This window comes from Myxocyprinus asiaticus, chromosome 2 (genome assembly GCF_019703515.2).
Source record: "Myxocyprinus asiaticus isolate MX2 ecotype Aquarium Trade chromosome 2, UBuf_Myxa_2, whole genome shotgun sequence".
Classification (NCBI taxonomy): domain Eukaryota; kingdom Metazoa; phylum Chordata; class Actinopteri; order Cypriniformes; family Catostomidae; genus Myxocyprinus; species Myxocyprinus asiaticus.
The window spans coordinates 6,708,242-6,732,999 of NC_059345.1; the positions used below are offsets into that span (position 1 = coordinate 6,708,242).

The following is a 24,758-nucleotide window of genomic DNA, read 5'->3' on the forward strand; positions in this document are numbered from 1 at the left end:
CTGTATTTTTATTTTTATGTTTACGTAAGTAATTTTATGAGCTTCGTGGTCATTTTTGACAGTATACACTGCTCTCAGAATGAAATTTGAAACACTAGCTTATCCGTATGTGGACTTTACATGGTTACCTTACCAGTTTTCTCCCTCACAGTCCTGTTACTTAAAAAATAATACATTTAAGAATATTGTTCAAAACAATGTAATACTTTCAGCACAATTATTAAAATATCACAACTCGTGTAGCCTACAGTAGGCTATACATTTCTGTCCACTTTTGCAAGTGTGCCTTCAGTTTCAATCTCAGAATATATCTACATTTCAATGCATTTTTATTACATATTTACATATTTCCATGCAAAAATACATAAATAAATAAAAAAATGATGAAGAACAAAATATTAGTCAATTAAAAATAGGGCAAATAGGATACCATAGCCTTGAATGAATATGTCTCCTTTTAGTTTACAGAATAAATGTGCAGTCATACATTGCGTGCATTATTTTTGGCCATACATGTAAATTAAGAAGACATTCATGTATACGGACCAAAACTCTGAAATAAACTAAAACTCTTAAATTCACGACAGACCATAAAGTGAAAACGTCTTCAAAACGTCAACCAAGCAAACCATTTTTGGTTGCCGGAAAGTTCTGGGAACGTTAGTTTATGGTTATAAAGAAATAAAACCTTAAGAGAACGTTTCTAGAACGTTTGGAATTGGTTCCCAAAAGATAACCGAACGGGAACCATATGCTAACGTTAGGGGAACGTGCTGTGTTTGCCTGGAAACTTGTATGAGCAATTTGGTTAATAAGAATAGAAGAAACTTGTGATTCGTTTCATATCAGGATTTCAGCATGTGTTATCTTGTGCTGGAATTGTCGGATGTATGGATTGTTGACCCTGATTGTCAATCACGTTTAAATTAATTCCAGTCTGTGCATCATCCTGGTTTTGATTGATGCCAGCACTATATCCATGCAATTTTCCAGCTTTAGAGTACGCAGGCGAGGAAATGCGCCATAATAAACCATGCAGCATTTTCCTAAACTCTCTTCTCATTAGACAATACAAAATTGGGTTTAAACAACTATTTGTATGGGCTAGACAAACAGTCAATGGGAAAACGTAAGCATGCACCATGTAATATGTTTTGTCCCAGTGCACCGCGTTCAGTTTCACCAGGACGCCCCAAAGGGTGATGGCATGGTTTGGCATCCAGCAAATGAAAAAGGAGAGGACTACCACCGTTACAGACTTGGTGACTTTAGATCGCCTCCTTTGAACGCCCCTTTGGCGGATAAACCTCAGAAGTAAAAGGTAGCATACAGAGAGAATGAACATCGGCAAGATAAATGCAATTACTATTTTCTGAAGGTGATAAAAGGCGAGCCAGTCGTTGCCATCTGGAAACTTGAGGAGGCACAGTTTTTCATCTGCAACCACTGTCACTGTGGAAAAAATGGAAGTTGGAGCTGTTGCTATTGTCGCCAGGACCCACAATACAGCACAGATCCATTTCACCGACCCAGACCTCTTTCTAGAAGGGATTTTTAGGGCAGATGCAACGGACCAGTAGCGCGTTATGCTCATTGCGGTAAGGAAAAACACGCTGGCATACATGTTCATCACAGTGACTGATAAAATAATTTTGCACATGGCGTTTCCAAACGGCCAGCTGAAATCCAGCGCAGTATCTACCGCCCAGAAAGGCAAAGTCAGAACGAATTGGAAGTCCGTAACAGCTAAATTGATGACAAAGAAATTAATGGTGGATTTCTTTCGCCCTTGTCTTTTCTTCATGAGGAGAAACACCAAGAGATTTCCCACCAGACCCACCGCGCACACCACGGAGTAAACCACGGAGATGATAATCCTCAGGACCAGGCTGCCATCGGCTGTCACATCGATGTCTTCCAGACTACTGAACTTGTGTTGGTCCATTAAACTTTTGTTCCAAGCTCCACTGTTGTTCAGATTATCACCCATTCTGGTGCGCTCCAAAGGTGCCTGGACAAGCGCAGGTCCGTCCACTGATCGCATATCACTTAGTTTGACATTGTTTGATGGAGAATGGTTTTGATGTATTATATCTGCAATTGTTATGCATATCAGTGTTTTCCATACGTGTAAGCGACGTGTTTGATCACGCAGTGAACAACACACACCTGACATGCAGCGCTTTATGGAGGAGAACGGGGAGCGCCTGAGAAGAGCGCGCACTGGATAACGCCACTCAATTGACGTCATGTCATTTCAACAAACTGTTATCATTTTGAAGGAGGGGTGACCATACAACACAAAATTTGCCATCTCTTGTTTGATTGATAAATACAAGTTGAAAAGAAAAATAAGTGCTTGGAGCAAACATCATGGTACCAGTTATGGGAAGCCCAAATATGCACAGTATGATTGTTATGCTTTAATTAAATTGCTTTACTGTCAGTTACAGTTTCCTTTGTACGTATTGTTCTCTGTTTGTGTCTGTTGTCTTGTGTTATCTTGATGATTTACAACTGAATTTCCCTCCTGTAATCAATAGTCTTATCGCATTTCATCTCAGCCTTACGAAATCCACTATGCAATCGCTTGATGGGAATTACTTCACAAGATGCATGAAATTATATGTTTGCTTGCATGCTGCATTGTCCACTAGAGGATGCACTTGATGAATACTTAGATATCAACAGCTCCGTGTTTTACCAAATCAACTAGAGTTTTTTTTTTTTTTTTTTTTTTTAATTAGTGGTCTTTATTTTTTTATTAGTGTTAGATATGACTGACTCCGAATGTGTGTGTGTGTGTGTGTGTGTGTGTGTGTGTGTGTGTGTATATATATATATATGCAAAAGTTTTAGGCACTTAAGATGTTTCACAAAAACATTTGTCTTAAGATGGTTATTTATATCTTCAGCTTTAGTGTGTCAATAGGAAATATAAATGTTAGACTCCCAAACATTACTTTTGCAAATAGAAAAGATTAGAATAGAAGAACAGGGAGCCCTGCAACAGATGTCATGGCCCCCACAAAGCCCCCCACTGAACATCAAGTCAGTCTGAGATTACATAAAGAGACAGAAGTAATTGAGACAGCCTAAATAGATAGAAGAACTGTTGTGAATTCTCCAAGAAGCTTGAAACATCCTATCTGTCCAGGTGTACCTAGGAGAATTGGTGCTGTTTTAAAGGCAAAGGTGGTCACACCAAATATTGATTTAGCTTTTTTATGTTTACTGGACTTTGTATGATGTTAAGTGATAAATGAAAACTATTTATTATTTTTTGAAGACATCTTCACTATGCACACCTCATGCCAACATTTATTTTTTGTCTGCATCTAATAAATTATTCAAAAATACATTACAAATGCAATTCACACAAAACAATTACTTGAATGCACCTCCTACTTCTGTGCTAAATATATTTTCAATTACTGAGTTCAAAGTAATTTTAATATTTTTCCTGGAGCTTAAAGTAAAAATGCATTTTGGTGTAACCGAAAAAAAAACAAAAAAAAAAAACAAAAAGAAAAGAAATGTTGGCATGAGGTGTGCTGATTGTGCTTCTATTATTTATTAAAAAATAATCAGTGAAACAAGTTTATTTTAAAATATGAAGTTTTATACATTTTATTTAGTTAAAAATTACACATTTAAATTTGATGGCATTTTTATCATGAAACTGAAATGCGTAAATCTTAAAAATTGGCTTACTTTTTTAGGGCTGATTCTTATGTGCTATTTCAAAGTCTTGTAAAGAATATTACTAGGCGTTGGCATCCCCGACTGCACACGTACATCACACAGACGTCTATTTGATGTGTGTTTACATCTGGAAAACAAATTGTTTACATTGTCTGCTCATCTGCAATATGTCTATAAGACGCATGTCAATAAGTATGTCTCGGATGTCAATAAGACGTTCAGCAGATGCCTTTGAGACGTTTATGATTCAGAATGTCTGTAAATCTGATCTTTTCAACATGTTTAGTAGACTGATCGTGACGCTTTCCAGATGAAAAGATCTAAAACAGACATCTTGGAGATGTGTGTGTGCGTGTGCTTTTTGGGATGATTACAACATGCCATGACATACAAATTTAATATTAGGCTATTAATGACATCTACAGGGACATGTAACGCATTCTTGCGTTTAAAAACAGCTAATCGGAGCGCAACGAAATGGATTTTCAAGGGGCCGTTCACACCGTACGCATCCTTGCGCTGCAACGCTCAAAAGGGTCGTTCACCCAGGGGTGTAGCAGTCATTTTAAAAGTGGGGGGGACACAGCTATCAGTATTAATAATAATTATAATAATTGTATAATTAATAATTAATAATTATAATTGTATAATTAATAATGGCAGTAGGTGGCTGGCACAGTCCCAACACATACAGTGCAGTATTAATATATTACAGTATATATTAATATATAAGTAGTTTTATATTTTATATATACGTATTATTTACTTTTAATATTTGTAGTATATTAAAAATTCAAGTATTGTAAAATAATTGCAAAATTAGCCGCAAAGATAAAGGGCATCTTGTGGAGCACTTGCTTCTGTTTCACACATGATAGAACTAATAAAAGACTGAGCACAAGCTGGTCCTGAATAAATTATTTAATCAATTACAATAATGACAATTGTGCATGTGCACAATTTTATTTTTTACTCTGTACTTGTGCATTGTGGGATTTAAATGTATCCAAGTGGCTCAAATGTTTTGACTACGTTCACCAAAATTCGTTCAGATCCATTTAATGATTCAGTGACCATTTCTGGTGATGCCAGAAGGTGGTGACAAATGAGTGTCTTGTGTGAAATGAGTTAGTCATTGAATCAACAATCAAAAGAAAATGTTAATCCTTTAAAATGTGTATGTTTACAGACCTACAAAGAGACTTAAGTAGAGGTTTTAAGCATTATAAGAACAAAGCAAATCTATAATTTCCCTACAGTTTGAGCTGCTGAGCATGACTTTTATCAAAAGACAACAATAATAGTCTTATAATAATTATGAGTTTCAATAACATCCGTAAATTTTCATGTATAAAAAAAGTGTCTACATATAAATTCACTTCAGTAAAATGCCTAAGAGTTCTAAGAACAAAGAAGATCTATCTTTTTTCCTACAGTTTGTCGACTGCACACCAATATAGAGGTAAAAACAGGAGCTGATATTAAAAATAGCTTTACATATTTAACACAGATCTATTGGCAAAAACAACTGATCAAACTATTACCTCACAAACATAATGTTAAAAGCATAACTTAATGAAGACTCATGCGCTGATATAAACTCCACTTACAATGTGTGCTTAAAAGAAGGATTGTCCTTTGTTTATTTTCTGCAGTGCATGACATGTAATGCTGCCAATCAAGAACGATACGCCAATAAATAACTCTCATTGTGTGTTCCTCATCTCTAGATTATTAATTTAGATCAACGTCAATGCTGATAAAAAATAAGGATAAATGAGCATTGTTGAAAGTAACTTTGTAGAAATGAACGGAGCCGTCACTGTCTGACTGACGGTCTATTATGTAAAGGTTGTTTCGGCTCATGAAACTCACCTGTGATTGACTGGATGGTTGCTCAATCAGCCCAAAGTAACAAAATGCAAAGAACAGGGGAGAGCGGGGATGGTTGCAACATGGGGCAGTTGCAACATGGCTTATTCCTCCAATCAGGAATGAGCTAGAGTGATGATACTCATACTGCACATGCTCAGTTAGCCTCTCCTCCTTTCTGGAAGAAAGCAGCCACATGTGACCATTCCTTCTGCAAAAAATACTTTTTAAGTTAAAAAAATTTTTTTTTTCATGCTCAGAGTTTTTGTCATACTGTCTAAACTGTTTGCGTGAAGCATTATAAAGTCATATAATTTTAATCAGTGTTTTCTTAGCTTCTAAAAGGCATAGCTACCATGTGTCAAGCTAGTATAGCAAGTGCTGTTGCAACTGTCCCCTATGACAACATTGATGTAAAAGCTTGTCATTATCAGTATTGTGTAAGTTACTCTAAAAAAAGTAATTAATTACTAACTACTAATTACATCTTTCAATAGCCAGGTATCTGAATTGTAATAATTAACCAAAACACGGTTGTTACTTGAAAAAATGTTTTTCCTTTTACTAGTCTTTGTCTTTAGACAGTTAATTGAACTTAGTGAAGACCCTGTCTGTGCACAAATAAAATAAAGAAATTGCAAAATGATGTTAAAGAATTATTTTTATTACATTTTAATGAATGTTGCAATTGTCCCTGTGGACTGTTGCAACCGTTCCCTCTTATGGGGTCAGTTGCAACATTTGACTTTGTCTATTCAAGTATAAATTGTATGTATATTATTATATGTACGCATGTTACAGCAGTGTGGGTGGGTAGCTGAGAGATGTGGGTTTAATGTAAACAAATTTTGGTTTTCCAATACAAACAGTCTCTGAGAAACTGAAGGAAATGCAAAAAGTGTTGCAACCGTCCCCGCTCTCCCCTACTGTATACAAATGGACCATTTGAACTCTGTATGGGTTTAGCTCGGGGGACAAAACTCACCTTTTTAAAGAGTGCGGGGGTAGTGTCCCCCACGTCCCCTGCGGCTGCTACGCGTTCACGCGCTATAAAAGCTGGACGCAGAGCCAAGAATAGAGCAGGTGTCTCCATAAGCGGTTTGAACTTTTTAACACGGGGTCTAAAAACGTGGCGCTCCTTGGGCGAGACGCTCCGCAACGGCCAAAGATCCGTAAAGCGCATGTTTGCATAGAAAACAATTGAAAAACGCGCAAAAACGCGTCCGGTGTGAACGTCCGTATTGCGCGTTTACATAGAAAAACAGCGTAAAAACGCGTTCAGGCGTGTTTTTTTAAAAAGTTGCACTAGTAAAACTGTAAACGCAACGCTCATCACACAAGACGCGACGCAAAGACGTCCGTAAGACGCATGCCTACATTGCATATCTACTCCCTTACTCCTCGTCGTTTTATGACTATATTTATGCACTGAAAAATGCACTGAAACATTGAGGTCTTTGTTAAATAATGAGAGAGAAAGCAGTTTGAGCATAAAAAAAGCTATAGGATAGCCTAAATCTGACGCACTCAACACAAAGGACGGGTCCTCCCACAAACTGGCTACTTAAAGGGCGGTACTTGTACAAAGTTTTACTGAAACAAAAGTTTTAGCTGCTCTTCTCTGTGCGTCATCGGCAACTGCAGTCAACACAGCAAGTAGTAGATGTAACGGACCCCAAAATCTCCCATGCACCGGATCTGCAGAGTTTTATCATGATGTATCATTTGATTCGGACTGATGAACGTAACAGTGCTTTGGCATAATATATGCTATTTAATACCGTGCTTTTGTGTGATGGGTCAAAACTACCAATGCATTAGGCTTAAGCAACACATACTCTTCTGTCAAAAGATCGGGCTAAGTGATCTATATTCCCCACTGTGCAGTTTAACATGATGGTTCAGTTAGACTGCGGCATTAAAGTTTTGGGACCAGCACCTTTCTCTCTCTGCTTTATGATTACAGCTGGACTTTTATGTACAACAACGAACGGATATAAGCAAGAAACAGGTGAGTGGCTTGAGCTTGTGTCTGTGATTTTCAGCATGTCCTGTCTCTTTTGTGAGCGCATAATGGAGTTTAGTACATGCAGTGACTCCCAAAAAGTGTTTGCACACTCAAGCCACCATTAATAATGTATGATTATCATTGCATCAGATAAAAATGTATTGTTGTATTTAAGTTGTATTTATTTTTGCAGGCAGATAGCATATGCACACTTTTCAATATTCTGTTATCTAATGCAATCACATTTAATGACATGAATTCATTCCACTGTATATTGCACCAGGTATTGCTTTAACTTTTAGTGATATGTTTGACCCAGTTTTTATTACGTAAAGCCCATTCCAAATGCCAACCTGTTGTGCTTACATGAACAGCCGATTTATGCAATGATTTGTACATATTGTCTCATTGTTCCACTGGCACTCAATGAAACTATGATTTCATCTTCAGCTTGCATCAGTTATTTTTTTAATTCATCTAGAAATGAGAAATTTGGCTCAGACTTTACATCACAGTATTTATGATGCAGTACCAGTCTGGGAAATAATAATAAACAGTAAATATTTGGTATGCAATAAAGTTATGGAACAGCCTGTAGTAATAAATATCATTTTTGGTGCTGTTGTAAACAATAAGTGTAAAATGGGTCAAACTGATGCTATAATGTAAAGTATTACTGAATATTTATCACATCACTGTTCTCTCAAGCCCTTTGTGTGGTTATGAGTTCTGTTTGCCCTGACTGAGCATGCCTCCCCCTCTCCATATCCCATTTCTTTGAGGAAATCCCACAAGCCCCAATGCTTTTCCCCTCTATTGCCGAATTATGCAGATCAAAACAACAGTGCGTTCAATTAACAGGTAGAAGCTGCATAACAAAGACTGTTTACAGTATGTGCCTGTAGGATAACTTAAGAAATGAAGAATGCAGTCCTGGGACTGTTATTTAAGTTATTTTGTAGTGTTTATACTTCACCATAATTGCTTTAAATAAAATATTCTGATCTTTTGTTTTAACAGAATTGGACTAGAATCAGACTATGTTGGTCGTATAGCATTTTCTACAAAAATGGATCTAATAACTTAAAACAAATTGTCATGTGGTGTAAGTAACCATCAAGTAAAAGGTATTAAATACTTTCCTTGCACATTGAATACATGAGAGTTTTCAAACATATTTTACAAGGTAAAAAATATTTATTTATAAATATAATGACATTTTAAGGCAAGTATATCAAGAAGTTTCCTCAGGGTTACCCCATGTGACCTTAACAAAATGTGCCTTTTTATAAAAAAAAATTCAAAATATATTTTTTTATTCTTCACAAACAGTCTCTTGAGGGTCGAAAGGGGTTCTCTCTGTTATGTTTTTTATTTTGTTATTTTTTTTGTCACGTGACAAAAAAATAGCTAGCTACGTGTTGGTTACATCACATGAGTTTGATTTAATGGACAAAAGTCTTTCAAATATTAATCATAATTTATAACCAAATAATAATAATTATTATTATTGTTTTTTAAAATAATAATAAACTATTTTTCTGTGCTACTCATGGCAAAAAAATTTTTTCAGGAATTTCAGCTTTTAATGATACTTTTATTTTTGGACGGTTACACCACATGACATTTTTGAATTTAAGACCTAAAAAAAAAATATAAAAATCTCTCTGAGCTCAGTAACTGAAAGCATGTTCATCCTAGAAGAGATGTATTCTATTAGATGTTTTGAGTGAATTGCATTTTTAATATATATTTACATTTTATTTCTAGATCTGGAAAAAAAAAATGAGCATCATTAAAGGGATAATTCACCCAAAAATGAAAATTCTCTCATCATTTACTCACCCTCATGCCATCTCGGATGTGTATGACTTTCTTTCTTCAGCAGAACACAAATGAAGATTTTTAGAAGAATTTCTCAGCTCTGTAGGACTATACAATGCAAGTGAATGGGTGCCAAAAATTTGAAGCTCCAAAAATCACATAGGTCAGCATTAAAGTAATCCATATGACTCCATCGGTTAAATAAATGTCTTCAGAGGCGATATGATAGGTGTGGGTGAAAAACAGATCAATATTTTAGTCACATTTTTACTATAAATTCTCATCCCTGCTCATTCAGTCTCCACTTCAGTCTCGCTCTGTGGGAGTCATGCCATCTGTTGCAGGGCTCCCTGTTCTTCTATTTTAATCTTTTTTATTTGCAAAAGAAATATTTGGGAATCTAAAATGTATATTTCCTATTGACACTAAAGCTGAAGATATAATTAACCATCTTAGACAAACATTTTTGTAAAACATTTTATGTGGCGAAGACTTTTGCACAGTAGGCCTACTGTATATATTGTATAATAGAACCATAGAATGAATGTACTTCGGTGTGTGTCTTCTTTGTACTTAATAAGTTACCCTGTTGTTTTTATAGATGGTTCTCTTGACGGGCTTCCCAACTACCAAGTTGTTCATCCTGTCAGAGTGGATTCAACTGGACATTTCTTGTCAAATCACGTATCCCACCGTGTGAGTCGAATTCAGAGGAGGGAGACAGGAAAAAACGCAAAGAACCTTGCCCAAGTTTTCTACCATCTGCAGTATGGTGGGCATGACCTGCACTTTAACCTTACCCTAAACTCTCATCTTCTGGCACCTGGCTTCATTACAGAGCGGAGATTTGGTGGCCTGCAAGGGTCTACGTTACACGGCCATGGCCATTCTCTCTGCTACTTCCTGGGAGATGTGTGGAGTAGTACACTGAAGACGGGTCAAGCAGCTGTGAGCACTTGCAATGGCTTGGTAAGTCCTTATATGTTTGCAGTTTGATCATTTCTTCTCAGTCAGTTTAATGGATTTGCTTGCACATGGTTAGCGACCTACTAAGGAGTCTTAAATATCTGTTTTATGCCATAATTTTTCATTGTTTTATATTTTACAAATTCCAAAACTTAATTTCCAGGTTTAAATGAAATAAATAAATAAATAAATAAAATCCAGATTTTCAGTGTGGTCTCAGACTTTTCAGACTAGGCTGATTCAAAAACATCTGTTACAAATGATAGATGTATATTTAATCAAAATGCAAAGCAAATTGTTGATCTGTAGTTCTACCATTCTGATTACAATACCTTAAATAACCTTTGAAGAATGTCCAAATATAAACAACCAGTTTCTGCCATGATATTTATACTTGTGTACTATTGTTTGTTCTGATGAACGTGGTACCTTCAGGCGTTTGGAAATTGCTCCCAAGGATGAACCAGACTGGTGGAGGTCTAAAAATTTTTTTCTGAGGTCTTGGCTGATTTCTTTTGATTTTTGCATGATGTCAAGCAAAGATGCACTGAGTTTGAAGTTAGGCCTTAAAATACATCCACAGGTACACTTCCAATTCAGTACACCTACTATAAGAAGCTAACTGGCTAACTGTCTAAAGGCTTGACATCATTTTCTGGAATTTTCCAAGCTGCTTAAAGGCACAGTTAACTTAGTGTATGTAAACTTCTGACCCACTGGAATTGTGATATAGTCAATTAAAAGTGAAGCAGTCTGTCTGTAAACAATTGTTGGAAAAATTACTCGTGTCATGCATCAAGTAGATGTCCTAAACGACTTGCCAAAACTATAGTTTGCTAATATGAAATCTGTGGAATGGTTAAAAAATTTGTTTTAATGACTTCAACCTAAGTGTATGTAAACTTCTGACTTCAACTGTATGTGCATTGCATGACCAACAAAACAACCTAAGTGAAAGGAGTGAAAAGTGATTACATGGGTGTTTAATTTGATGTCAGTTTGCTTTGGCCTTCCATTCTTTGTAGACAGGGCTGTTCAAGCTGTCAGAAGAGGAATTCTTCATTAGTCCGCTGAAGCCGCCACAAGAAGAGTCAGCACCACAGGCTCATGCCATCTACAAGCGACATGCTGTTCAATCAGAACAGCAGCTGCTGCAGCCTTTGTTAGGGAAGCGCACAGCTAATGCGACCTGTGGGGTCAAAGGTAAGGCCCTGGGTTTCAGGACTCACTGGGGCTGAATGGTTTGATTAGATGTTATCTTTTAAGCCAGTGGTTCTTAAAGGAATATTCCGGGTTCAACACAAGTTAAGCTCAATCGACAGCATTGTGGCATAATATTGATTACCACAGAAATTTATTTTGACATGCCCCTTCTTTTATTTAAAAAAATCAGAAATCTGGGTCACAGTGATGCACTTACAAAGAAAGTGAATGGGGCCAGTAATCACTGTTTCAAAAGTATAGCCACAAAACGTGAACAGTATGTTAACATGATTTTTAGTGTGATAAAATCGTGTTCCAACCTTTTCTGTGTAAAGTTATAGCCAATTTTACAACTTCGTTGTCAACAAACCCTAAAACAACTGTAAAAATGACGATTTAAACAACTTTACAACTCAAATAATACATGAGTTTTAAACGAGGAATTAATGTAAGCTTTTATAGAAATATAAACTTCTTATTTCTGCCATTAAACCCTCCAGAAATTGGCCCCATTCACTTCCATTGTAAGTGCTTCAATGTACCCTACATTTCTGCTTATTTTTAATGAAAAATAGGGATGAGTCAGAATGATTTTTTGTAGTATTGTGCCACAAATGCTGTCGATTAAGCTTAACTTGTATTGATCCTGGTATATCCCTTTAACTGGTTTTGCTTTATATATAAGATTTTATACTGGACATGAAGTGGCGACCCAACACTGTACCAGAATTGTATATTGCACAAAATTAAACAAAGATTTCCTGTGTTTGTTGTATTTGGTATGGTAAAAATACATTGCACAATATGCAAAATAATCAACATGACATAGGCTGAATAGGAAAATGGACATAGGGCTAAATGTTGTATTAGTATTACCCATAACACCAAGTGACTAGATTAATTAGTGTCAAAATAATGTGGAGTTTGATTGGATGCACAGCCTTTGACATAAACAGTGAAAGATACGGCAGGTAATTTCTCCTCCTTGTTAAAAGTTTTTATCCTAACTATGCATTATTAGTATCATATGGTTATTTGCATTGATTTTTGCATTAGGCTTTTTTCCCTTACTCTTCACAACTCTTTTAGAATACAACTGCAACCCACCAGTTGAGAACCACTGTTTAAAGCATTACAATAATCCATATCACCACATCGCTCTACAGATCATTGGGGAGGTGTAGATCAAGTGGAAAGGCATAGAGAGCGCTGGGAGAGACGGCAACATCGCAGACGGATCAGACAGCGCTCTATAAGCACTGAGAAGTGGGTTGAGACTTTGGTCGTTGCTGATCCTAAAATGGTGGAGTACCATGGTAGCAAAGGAGTCGTGAGCTATGTGCTGTCTGTCATGAATATTGTGAGTAACAAACTTATCTAATAATAATAATAATAAGTTGTGCTTGCTATTATTGTTCATACCTGATTTGACAACCACTAACCTTCAGTAGTAAACCTCGATGTGTAGCTCGTCCCACATGTTTGTGCTACAGACATGAATGAAACTTAACATTTGTGTGGCCTGTTGAAAGGTGTGTTACTCCATTTGTAAACCATCAGACTTGTTGATAAAGTAGGCAAAAAATCAAACAAAATTTTGTAGGAGGGAGCAAAATATCATAGAGGGGCTCTTTTGACTTGGCCTAGTAAGCAACCACTTGGCAATCACCCATATCATCCTAGCAACCTCTCAGAACACCCAAACAAATGCATAACAATGTGCTAAAAACCACTGAGAACACCTTATCAACCACATAGGAATGCCCTGGCAACCCCCCACCACAACACCCTAGCACTGTGGCTGCAAGTTTGTTATGGATCAGTACCACTCACGTTTTCTTCAGAAAATGTAAAAAATAAAGTTGTTCCTACTAAGGGTGAAAAAAATGCATCAGTGGATATCATTACTAGGGATGTCCCGATATCGTTATCGGAATCTGGTCTGATAATGCGCTTATGTACTTGCACTTGTGCTCATAAAAATTCTCTGATACCAAAAACCAATACCATTTGACATATGAATGTCATTCTGTAAACATTCAGCGCACAAATTAAAATCACATTATGACAGTGTGATTATTAAACTGCAAAGGCTGCGATTTAATGAGATAAATATATAGTTTGCATGTGCTGTGTGCTTGTGAATGTGTGAAGCCGGTGACATAAAGACACAAAGTGCTCATACCTTTTAGAGCTCCTTGACTCATACACAGAAAACACCATCATGAGCATCACACGCTCTGTTGACAGCAGGCAGAGTGCTAAATTAGTTTGTAGCGCGAGGCACTTACAGACTTTAAATGGCAGCCTTTTTCAATTTAATAATCACTTTGAGTCACGTAGCGACTGGCTTTTCCGGATTGAGACGCTTCTGTCATAAAATACAGAAACACTTCAAAATAAAGCTCTGCCAAAATAAAAGCTCAGTTTAAATGGAAGAAAAGTACAATCACCACTGTATAGTTACTGTATGTAATATTCACTGTAATACTACTACTACTAATGAGTACCTAAAAGGAAGTAATGGTTCTCGTTCTCAAAAAAATGGTATCGTGACATCCCTACTCTTTACTGTATTAATACCCAATGTGACATAGTTACCATTTCAGATTACCAGAGCCTTCTAGTAACAGATGCGTTGCACTAGAGATTGATGGGAAAAAAAGTGCACTTTAAATCAAGAATGTTCATGCATGATGTCCGGGTCGTTATTTATAACTGTTTGGGTCCATTTGACACAAGTAAATAAATTGTGGCTATCTTCCCTGTTTACGATATATTGAGTTTGTATTGCTTTATATCTCCATAAAATTTGTTATTTCTCCTTAAATTATTTTAACCACAAATAGAAATCAGCCTAAATAAATGTGATTGATGGGCAGACATTTGCTCTGCACAAAATCACTTACTTGTTTACTCATTCTCTTTATAGTGAATGCCACATACAGTAGTGCACTATATAGGGAATAGGGAGCAATTTCATATGGATCTGAAGGGAACTAACCAGTTAAAAGCTAAATTCTGGTTGATTGAAGTCACAAATGACACGCAACAAGGATCTGTAATAATTGGTGCATGTTACATAATATGCAAATCTATTACGCTTATTCCACAGTGTACAATGCAGTCTGTTTGTGTGTGTTTGCATCAAGTAATTATGTTCCATCAAACATTATGTTATCCTTTATTCGTACCTAATCTATAATGCATGTAACATTAGAATTATTTTTCTGTTTATACGCAGCCATACATATAAGCCAAACCTCCTTGGTCCAAAATGTAGCTGTGACTTTAGTGCTTAAGTCTGGTGCATGTCTGTGCTGTCTAAATAAAGATCGTTCAGTAAAAACCTTGAATCCTTTTTCTGCATGATTTTGAAAATACTGTAATTATGACTCATTGCCAAATAATCGAATCGTGATAACATTTCAGACTTCACAATGAATCGTTATCATTAGATAAAGAATCCTAATCGAATCGTTGTCGTAGCAAATATTTACACCCCCATTTCCTACTTTTTAGCAGCCTGATGTTTTTGTCAATTATGCAACTGTGAATAATTGCAGTAGACTCTATGAGTAAACTTATTTTGAAAGACTATAACAATGCTAGGCGTGTTCCCTCTCCACAGAACTTGTCAAGAAAGAATTCCAAGTTTCCAAATCCACACCTTTCTTTTGTATTCTCAACCCTGGTGTTGTTTCAGTCACCTCACTGACTCTCTTCTCCTCAAATGGCTACAATGTGCCTGTAGGCAATTCTCATTCTGTTAGTTTCTCCTGAGCTGGATCCAAGTCAGCTGACCTTGTTACAGTCTGTTAGTTACATTTTCCAAAATATACTCACCGTGCTATGTCTGGCTTCTGTATCTGAGGGACATGCAAAGGAAAAGCCTGTAGGAAAAAAAAAGTTTTCCATTCCAGACAGCTGGTTGGTATTGGAAGACATTCTATAAAGGAGAAACATTCCATTATCCGCAGTTTCCTCTCAGGCAGCTAGTCTTACGCTTACAACATGCGTTGACAGGGATTTAGATGAAATGCATGAGTGTTTAAATATGTAATTATTACAACTTTTTGTTGAGCAGGCAAACATTCTTTCTTTTTTTTAATTTGTATGCATTTGGCAGACACTTTTTTCCAAAGCGACTTACAGTGTACTTATTACAGGGACAATGCCCCTGGAGCAACCTGGAGTTAAGTACCTTGCTCAAGGACGCAATGGTGGTGGTTGTAGGGATCGAACAGGCCAGTTATGTGCTTTAGCCCACTACGCCACCACCACTCCATTCGAAGGCTAGCTTTCTCCAAGTGGGGAATATAGCTGTGAAACCAAGAGCACGTTTACATGCACATTCTTCTTTTATGGCTTATTATGCTTAATAAGCCAACAAAGTGTGTGGTCATGTACAGTAAATGTGTTAAACAGCTTTAATTGATATTATTTTGACCACTACCATGATTTTACATTGCATATAAACAGCTTTACTGACATTCTTTTTTATTTTATTATTATTTTATCCCCTTTTCTCCCCAATTTGGAATGCCCATTATCACTACTAAGTAGGTCCTCGTGGTGGCGCGGTTACTCACCTCAGTCCGGGTGGAGGAGGACAAGTCTCAGTTGCCTCTGCTTCTGAGACAGTTAATCCACACATCTTATCACATGGCTCGTTGTGCATGACACCGCAGAGACTCCCAGCGTGTGGAGGCTCATGCTACTCTCCGCGATCTATGCATAACTTACCACGCGTCCCATTGAGATCGAGAACCACTAATCGCGACCACGAGGAGGTTACCCCATGTGACTCTACCCTCCCTAGCAACTGGGCCAATTTGGTTGCTTAGGAGACCTGGCTGGAGTCACTCAGCACACCCTGGATTCGAACTCGTGACTCCAGTGGTGGTAGTCAGCGTCAATACTCGCTGAGCTACCCAGGCCCCCACTGTTTATTTTTTTAAGAAATAACAATAAAATATTATTCTGCACTACACATGCCAACATTGATTTTTTCTGGAATTTCAGGTTTTAATGAGACTTTGACTTCTTTTTATTTTTTACTGTCTCTGGACACCACATTACATTTGTTTTACTTTAAGCCCCAGAAAAAATATCCATATGACTTTAAACTTAGCAATTGAAAAATATTCATCATAGAAGAGGTGTATTCAAGTAAATGTATTCAAGTAAATGGTTTGTGTGAATTGTATTTTTTATGTATTTTTAAACAAAAATGAGCGTCACTTCATTGACACTTAGGACATATGGCAATAATATGCTCCTGTTGCCCTCTGTGATTGGGTGAATCTTTTTTTATGATGAATCTTGTAAACAGTATCCACGTTATGATCATGAAAAAGGTTTTTTTCTAGATCTCTCACCCACTGCAGACACACATTTTTTCTACTCCAATCTACTACTTGACCATGTTTGAAAGTGCATGAAACATTTGAAAAATTGTGGCGTAAGTTTCATGTGAACACTAGGAAGGACAAGTCAACCCATCGCAAACTCCGACATATCTGTTTTACAGTGTTTTCAGAAAACCGGTGTCTTTTTTCGCAGTGGGATTATTGCGGGACTAAAGCGCAACCCTGGCAGCATATATCCAAACTGTACAAGTGTCCAGATCTGATTGGGGGATTTCACCTATAGAAATCTGGCAACCTCACACATGTCAAAATCTAATTCTGACCGGCTAATCGCCCTTATTTAAAGTCTGTTATTTATCAAACGTATTAAAATTAAATATTAAATATTTTACTTGTATGATTAGTTCTAAGTAATACATGACACAATTTATCTAAATGGGATGGTAAGGGGGGATGGTGGTTTTACAAGGGGGATGCTTTTTGGTATTTCTTTCAACAAGCCCTGCTGATGTGTGTTTACAGCTGAGAATGTGAACTGAGTGCAGCAGTGTGTATATATATATATATATATATATATATATATATATATATATATATATATATATATATATATATATATAAATATATGTACTATATAATCTCGGAATGCTGTTTTCTAGGTGGCAGGCTTGTTTCATGATGCCAGTATTGGAAATGCTATCAACATTGTTGTTGTGCGTCTCATTCTGCTGGAAAAGGACGAGGTAAGTGGGATGACTGTGCAGTCTTAAGAACTCAAGCTCTAAAAATACACACCAGACATTCTGAATCAACATTTGCTGCCAAGAGTCCTGGGGCAAATTACATGTAACTGCAGCATATGCGGAGTAACATAAAGATAAATGTGTTTCTAGTACCTTTGGCCCAAGAATGAAATAAAGCAATAAGCAACGAGAAGACTTGTGTTACAGTGGTTTCACCATGGTTAGGGTTGTTGCAAAGACTGATGTCTTAAATACCCTTAACCGTGGTAAAGTCACTGAAATTCACAGCCTCAAGTGGCTTTTATGAAGCAATAAGCAATTTCAACAGCAATATTCAATTGCATCTCAAACGAGCCCCAGTCCACCTCTCCACAAATATAAAAACTCATGTAATGAATCCATGTTGCACACAAACATTTTAATGGTGTTGTTCATTGATTGACACATCCTGTGACATAAATTTGTTGATTTAAATTGTTAATTTAAAAAACGAAAGATAAAAATAGCCTCCAAAAATACCATAATCTAACCGTTTTTCTTTTATATGTAAAGATAACGGATGCCTACATCACCTTTAATCATGTGCAATACATAAATAGCTGTTCAAAAATGTTTTTAGTGTTTCATGACACAGTGTTACATTTATTCCCTTTTAATGTGTTTATGTTTCAGGAGGATCTGAAAATCACCCATCACGCAGACAACAGCCTGAATAGCTTCTGTAAGTGGCAGAAGGGCATTAACTTGAAGGGTGATGAACATCCTGTTCATCATGATGTGGCTGTCCTGCTCACTAGGTATGTACAAACTGATTGTAATTCATTTTACATTGCTTTACATATAATTATAGTACACGTGGTTGCCCTTTGATTGCTGTGATTGCACCTTTTTAATTAAGTGTCTGATTAAGGTTTCAGATTTGAGCAGCTTTGCAGCTTCAAGTCTTTCTGTACTGTGTAGTTAGTGTTAACTGAGATGTACCGTATCATACCAATTACTAATTTCTTCATAAACTTTATCAAGCAAAAAGAACAGTAATGATGTCTTTTTGTTAACACAGGAAAGACATTTGTGCAGCTATTAATAAGCCATGTGAGACATTAGGGCTGTCTCATGTGGCTGGAATGTGCCAACCGCATCGCAGCTGCAGCATCAATGAAGATACAGGTCTCCCTGTGGCATTTACAGTAGCGCATGAGCTTGGCCACAAGTAAGTCTTATAACACAGATAATGGATATTTCTGTAATAATTTCAATATGTTCAATGCAACTGTAATGAGGATTATTGGATCAACCATTTTGCATATTGTATTTTTGCTTGCAAAATTAAGGGAATAAAGAGAATCAAACCTGTCTTATATTTGAGCTTCTTTGAAGTAGCCACCCTTTGTCTAGAGCCACATCCACAGTAATACATTTCTGTTTGAAAACGCGATGATTTCGCTATATTTATGTCTCTCATCCACACATGGATGACATTCCATGGTGTTTTCCTCCAACGAAAATGGAGCGTTCCAAAAACGCTCTTCATTACTGCTTACTTTGGAAAAATTATGACTTTAGGAAACTGCAAACAGAGTTTTAAACAAAAACGGATTAGTGTGGATGTGGATGATGCCAATACCGATATCTAGAGAGCAGGGTTCATGCCGATATTTACATGACAGTATATAGTATAATGACAGCAAATCAGATGTAGACAAAATGACACTTATTTTGCACAATTATTTTACACATTTAACAGAAATTGTTTATTGTTCATTGGCAAGGCTTTCGATGCATTTGAGCCTGAGACAGGGGTAACTAACACTTCTGTCAGCATTTACGTGCACAGTTATAAAAACTACAGTCTTTATATGTTTATCCAAGTATACTTAACACGATGAGTAACTAAACATTTGAAAGAAGTGCTGGTAATACACATCGCATCGGTCTTTCGGAGCACACACACAATTTCGAGGCCAATTGTGGCCAGATTGATGTGTATACAGTGCATTCAGAAAGTATTCAGACCCCTTCATTTTTTTCACATTTTGTTATGTTGCAGCCTTATGCTAAAATGCTTTATTATTTTGTTTCACATCAATCTACACTCCATACCTCATACTGACAAAGCAAAAAACAGATTTTTTATCATTTGCAAAGTTATTAAAAATAAAAATCTGAAATATCACATTGGCATAAGTATTCAGACCCTTAACTCAGTACTTAGTTGAAGCACGTTTGGCAGTGATTACAGCCTCAAGTCTTTTTGGATATGATGCAACAAGCTATGCACACCTGGATTTGGGGATTTTCTGCCATTCTTCTCTGCAGATCCTCTCAAGCTCTGTCAGGTTGGATGGGGAGTGTCGGTGCACAGCCATTTTCAGGTCTCTCCAGAGATGTTAGATTGGGTTCAAGTCTGGGCTCTGGCTGGGCTACTCAAGGACATTCACAGAGTTGTCCCTAAGCCGCTCTTGCATTGTATTAGCTGTGTGCTTAGGGTCATTGTCCTATTGGAAGGTGAACCTTCAGCCCAGTCTGAGGTCCTGAGCGCTCTGGACCAGGTTTTCATTAAGGATATCTCTGTATTTTGCTGTGTTCAGCTTTCCTTCAACCCTGACCAGTCCCCCACTCCCTGCCACTGAAAAACACCCCCACAGCATGATGCTACCACCACCATGCTTCACCGTTGGGATGGTATTGTGCAGGTGATGAGTGGTGCCTGGTTTCCTCCAGACATGACACTTGGTATTGAGACCAAACAGTTAAATCTTCGTCTCATCAGACCAGAGAATCTTGTTTCTCACAGTCTGAGAGTCCTTTAGGTGCTTTTTTGCTTTCTTGCACTGAGGAGAGGCTTCCGTCTGGCCACTCTGCCATAAAGCCCAGATCGGTGGAGTGTTGCAGTGATGGTTGTCCTTCTGCAAGTTTCTAACATCTTCACACATGATCTCTGGAGCTTGACCAGTGTGACCATTGGGTTCTTGGTCACCTCTCTTACCAAGGCTCTTCTCCCTTGATTACTCAGTTTGGCCGGGTGGCCAGCTCTAGGAAGAGTCTTGGGTAGGGTTGCACCAGCTGTGCGTAAGGTCTCACGTAAATTAGGACGTAAAGTTCACACTAATGGCTTAGTAACTACTAGTTATTTTGTAACTAAGTCAGTGCTTAATTTGGTTGCACCACCTGTTCTTAAGGCAAGACTTAACTAGTAGGTTGTAAGCTCTCCGTAAAGTAATGCGTAGTCGCATAATACGACATTTACCTGTATTGATCCAATAAACAGCCTTCAAATTTGTACATAGAAGTGTTAAAATGCTGTGAAATTCAATTTGATCTTGTTACGGTTGATGTTCAAACCTTGTTTGCTCACTTAACTGTCAGCTGTAATAAATTATATCCCCATTAAAATAGGATATGTAATAAAAGTAGATTTGATAAATAGTATATTTGCCCTGTGTAAATAACAATATATAGGAGCTGTATTTAAAATAAATAAGTGGTGATTAATAAATTCTAATAAAACAGGATGTTTATTCATTTTAATATCCTATATGTATTTTGAATGTGTTGAAACTTGACACTGGAAGATGCACCCTGAAAACTGCACCAATTAAACGGTTTCATGCTGAAGAGCCACTTAAAAGCATGTTTTTTCTCCCTCTCGTAAATGTAAATGAGTGTAAATGTCAACATCATACTGTATGTCGAAATGATTGATGCCTGTCATGCAAAACATGAACTCACTGATGTCATAAAATATCAGTCTGCTTTTTTATTCAAACCATTACTCCTGGTCGGAGTCTTCCGTAAATATTTAGTTCATACGTAGGATTACATTCTACCTAAGTTTAATGGTGCAATGCTCTAATATTTTGTAGTGCGTAAATTGTGACTTAGTGCCCATTTTCACCACAACTAGGCTAAGTTGTAACATATGTATAGCTGGTGCAACCGGCCCCTGGTTGTTCCAAACTTCTTCCACTTAAGAATTATGGAGGCCACTGTGCTCTTGGGAACCTTCAATGCAGCCAAACATTTTTGTAGCCTTTCCCAGATCTGTGCCTCAACACAATCCTGTCTCTGAGCTCTGCAGGCAGTTCCTTTGACCTCATGGCTCGGTTTTTGTTCTGATATGCATTTTCAGCTGTGAGACCTTATATAGACAGGTGTGTCCCTTTCCAAATCATGTCCAGTCAATTTAATTTGCCACCGGTGGACTCCAATCAAAGTGTAGAAACATTTCAGAGATGACCCAGAGAAATGGGATGCACCTGAACTAAATTTCAAGTGTCATAGCAAAGGGTCTGAATACTTATGTCAGATTTGCAAAGTTATCAAAAATCTGGTTTTTGCTTTGTCATTATGGGGTATGGAGTGTAGATTGATGTGAAAAAATAAATAATTTAAAGCATTTTAGCATGAAGGCTGCAACATAACAAAATGTGAAAAAAATGAAGGGGTCTGAATACTTTCTGAATGTACTGTATATGCTGGATGAAGCCAACTACAGTTGCATTATCTAGGTCTGTTAGTGCGACTTCGCAAAAATTTAACTTGTGCAATTTCAGTTGGACTACAGCATTTAGATGGCATTTAAAGACTAATCAATGACCGAAATTGTACCAGTCCAATTTTTTAAACTTTTAAAGTGCATGTAAACATTGTGTTTATCAACCAAGTGGACACTGTATTGAACAATGTGATAATCACAAAATTGTGAAATATCAGCCAATTAACTGGCCTGGCTGATATATTGGTCTATCATTCTGTATAAATTAGGGCTGGGGGCCTTAATTTCCACAATTAATGGTCGACTGTTTACCACGTTAAAAAACAATTAACGCAATTAATGCAGTAATCGGTTTTTTTTTTTACTTCCTGAAAGTTTACTAATGTTTTTCCACACTTCCTGTGTGGAAAATTGGCATATATAAATCTGCAAGAGGTACATCCTAGTACACAAACTGATTGTGTGGAACAGTGCATGCTTATTCATTACGCGCGACGCATGTCCCAGGCATAATAAACACGGAAGCGGATTTACTGTACGGAGAATGGAGACTTCACCCGCAAGCAGAGTTGGGAGGGTTACTTTTAAAATGTATTCCACTACAGATTACAGTATGCATACTCTAAAATGTAATTTGTAATGTATTCCATTAGATTATTCAAGGTCAGTGACGTAATCTAAATACTTTGGATTACTTATTCAGCACTGGCAGATTTTTTTTCACTTGTTTTGACTTTAAATAAGTTAATAACAAGTGAAAAAATCTGCCAGTACAGTAAGACAAAATACACTTACATTAAAAAAACATTTTCTAGTATTCTGATAAAATAATTGTATGATCGACTGTTGATTTTCTTGATTTAAAAAAAAAAGTGTAATCGTGGCTGGGAACAGGTGCATGTAAAATGGGTAGAAATAGCGTTTTATCTTAGCATAAAGCTAAATGTTCACATGACAGTTTACAAAAGGTTTACTATTTCTGCTGCTCCAAACTTACTTCAAAGACATCATATCCACCTTTTAAACAATGTAAAAGCACCCTCTGTCTGCTCAAATAAATTTAACACATAAGTGTTTCACTGCTGTTCAAAAGCTCCTTAGATTGCATCAATAATATGGATAAATGTTTCCAACTGAATAGACAATTAAAAATGTTTTTTATAAATTTTTGGAATGCCCAATTCCCACTATTTACTAGGTCCTCATGGTGGCAAGTCTCAGTTGCCTCCAGTTCTGAGACAGTCAATCCACGCATTTTATCACGTGGCTCGTTGTGCATGACACCGCAGAGACTCCGCATGTGGAGGCTTATGCTACTCTCCGCGATCCATGCACAACTTACCACACGCCCCATTGAGAGCGATTACCACTTAATCAGGACCACGAGGAGGTTACCCCATGTGACTCTACTCTCCCTAGCAACCGGGCCAATTTGGTTGCTTAGGAGACCTGGCTGGAGTCACTCAGCACACCCTGGATTCAAACTCAGAACTCCAGGGGTGGTAGTCAGCATCAATACTCGCTGAGCTACCCAGGCCCTGAATAGAATTTATATTAAATTAAACAAATGACAATAAAATGCAAAGTAATCTCTTCAGTAATCAAAATACTTTTTGAATGTAACTGTATTCTGATTACTGACTATTTAAATTGTAACAGTAGTGGAATACAGTTACTAATATTTTGTATTTTAAATATGTAATCCCATTACATGTATTATGTTACTCCCCAAACCTGCCCGCAAGTGGTGAGCCAGGTGTGGGAGAGAGATGGACAAACTGCCTTATCTCTTCGCATCACCCAAAAACGCTCACTCACCGTCATCTGAATCAGTGTCAAAAGCGAAACCATGCAAGAGAGACCCAGCGTGTGCGCAATAGAGACTGAACGACAGCCAGAGAAAATAATGGCTTTCAGATTTGAAACTTCCTCAAATTAAACTTCAGCATTCAATTTGTTTTATATCTGTATGTATAGTGTCTTATAATGCATTGGCAATGTACCCTTAAGTTTCTCTTGCCAATAAAATTTGATATAAATTGAATCTGCCCATTTGATCCTATTATTAAAAAAAGTCCACTGGAAAATGGCAGTAGATTTTGCCCAACTTTTAACCAGCACCTTCTTAAACAGCAAAGTGTTAGCATTTCTCTGGTTTAGATCTGCACACAATAACAATTGGAACCTGATTGCTGTATTTTTTTTAATATATTTTTTTTTTTATCAGATTTTGGAAGCAATGCAGATTCCCATATCAGCTAAAACTAGAATGTCACCATTTACATATGTAAATTGCTCACTTTTTGTGACTAAAATCCAAGGTGTCTTTGATGAAACATGCATTAGTTCTGCAGCATTAACAGTCCACTAGCACATATTTTACTGGAGGGAGTGTAAGACCATCACACACACTGAATATTTCTATCTCATTATTCTTCAGTAGAAAGCTGAACAAACTTTTCTTTTAAAACTTGAGAGAAGATAGCAGAAAGAGAGAGAGAGAGAACGACTCTCTGGTACCAATTACAGCTATACAGTTAATGGATGTTTTTGCTGGCATCTCTCCAGTT

At 37.0% G+C, this 24,758-nt stretch overlaps 2 protein-coding genes across 4 annotated transcripts in view; one reads left to right on the forward strand and one right to left on the reverse strand.

The window, feature by feature from the left end:
• Positions 1–788: 788 nt before the first annotated feature.
• Positions 789–2,333, reverse strand: LOC127412314 (relaxin-3 receptor 1-like). Its single transcript, XM_051648567.1, has one exon. The coding sequence runs from the start codon at positions 2,249–2,251 to the stop codon at positions 854–856; it is 1,398 nt and encodes a 465-aa protein (XP_051504527.1). The 5' UTR covers positions 2,252–2,333; the 3' UTR covers positions 789–853.
• A 4,877-nt stretch (positions 2,334–7,210) lies between these two features.
• LOC127411900 (A disintegrin and metalloproteinase with thrombospondin motifs 7-like) overlaps positions 7,211–24,758 on the forward strand; it is a 112,405-nt gene continuing 94,857 nt past the window's right edge. For all 3 annotated transcript variants that reach the window (XM_051647776.1, XM_051647785.1, XM_051647795.1), the window contains exons 1-7: positions 7,211–7,588; positions 10,011–10,378; positions 11,401–11,578; positions 12,745–12,938; positions 17,610–17,693; positions 18,366–18,490; positions 18,754–18,903. In XM_051647776.1, the coding sequence (XP_051503736.1) occupies positions 7,471–7,588; positions 10,011–10,378; positions 11,401–11,578; positions 12,745–12,938; positions 17,610–17,693; positions 18,366–18,490; positions 18,754–18,903 (1,217 nt within the window). In that variant the 5' untranslated portion in view covers positions 7,211–7,470. The remainder of the gene's footprint in view (positions 7,589–10,010; positions 10,379–11,400; positions 11,579–12,744; positions 12,939–17,609; positions 17,694–18,365; positions 18,491–18,753; positions 18,904–24,758) is intronic.

What these genes read in the sequence shown, in the direction of transcription:
- LOC127412314 (XM_051648567.1), bottom strand. Translation starts at nt 2,251, where the DNA reads ATGACGTCAATTGAGTGGCGTTATCCAGTGCGCGCTCTTCTCAGGCGC.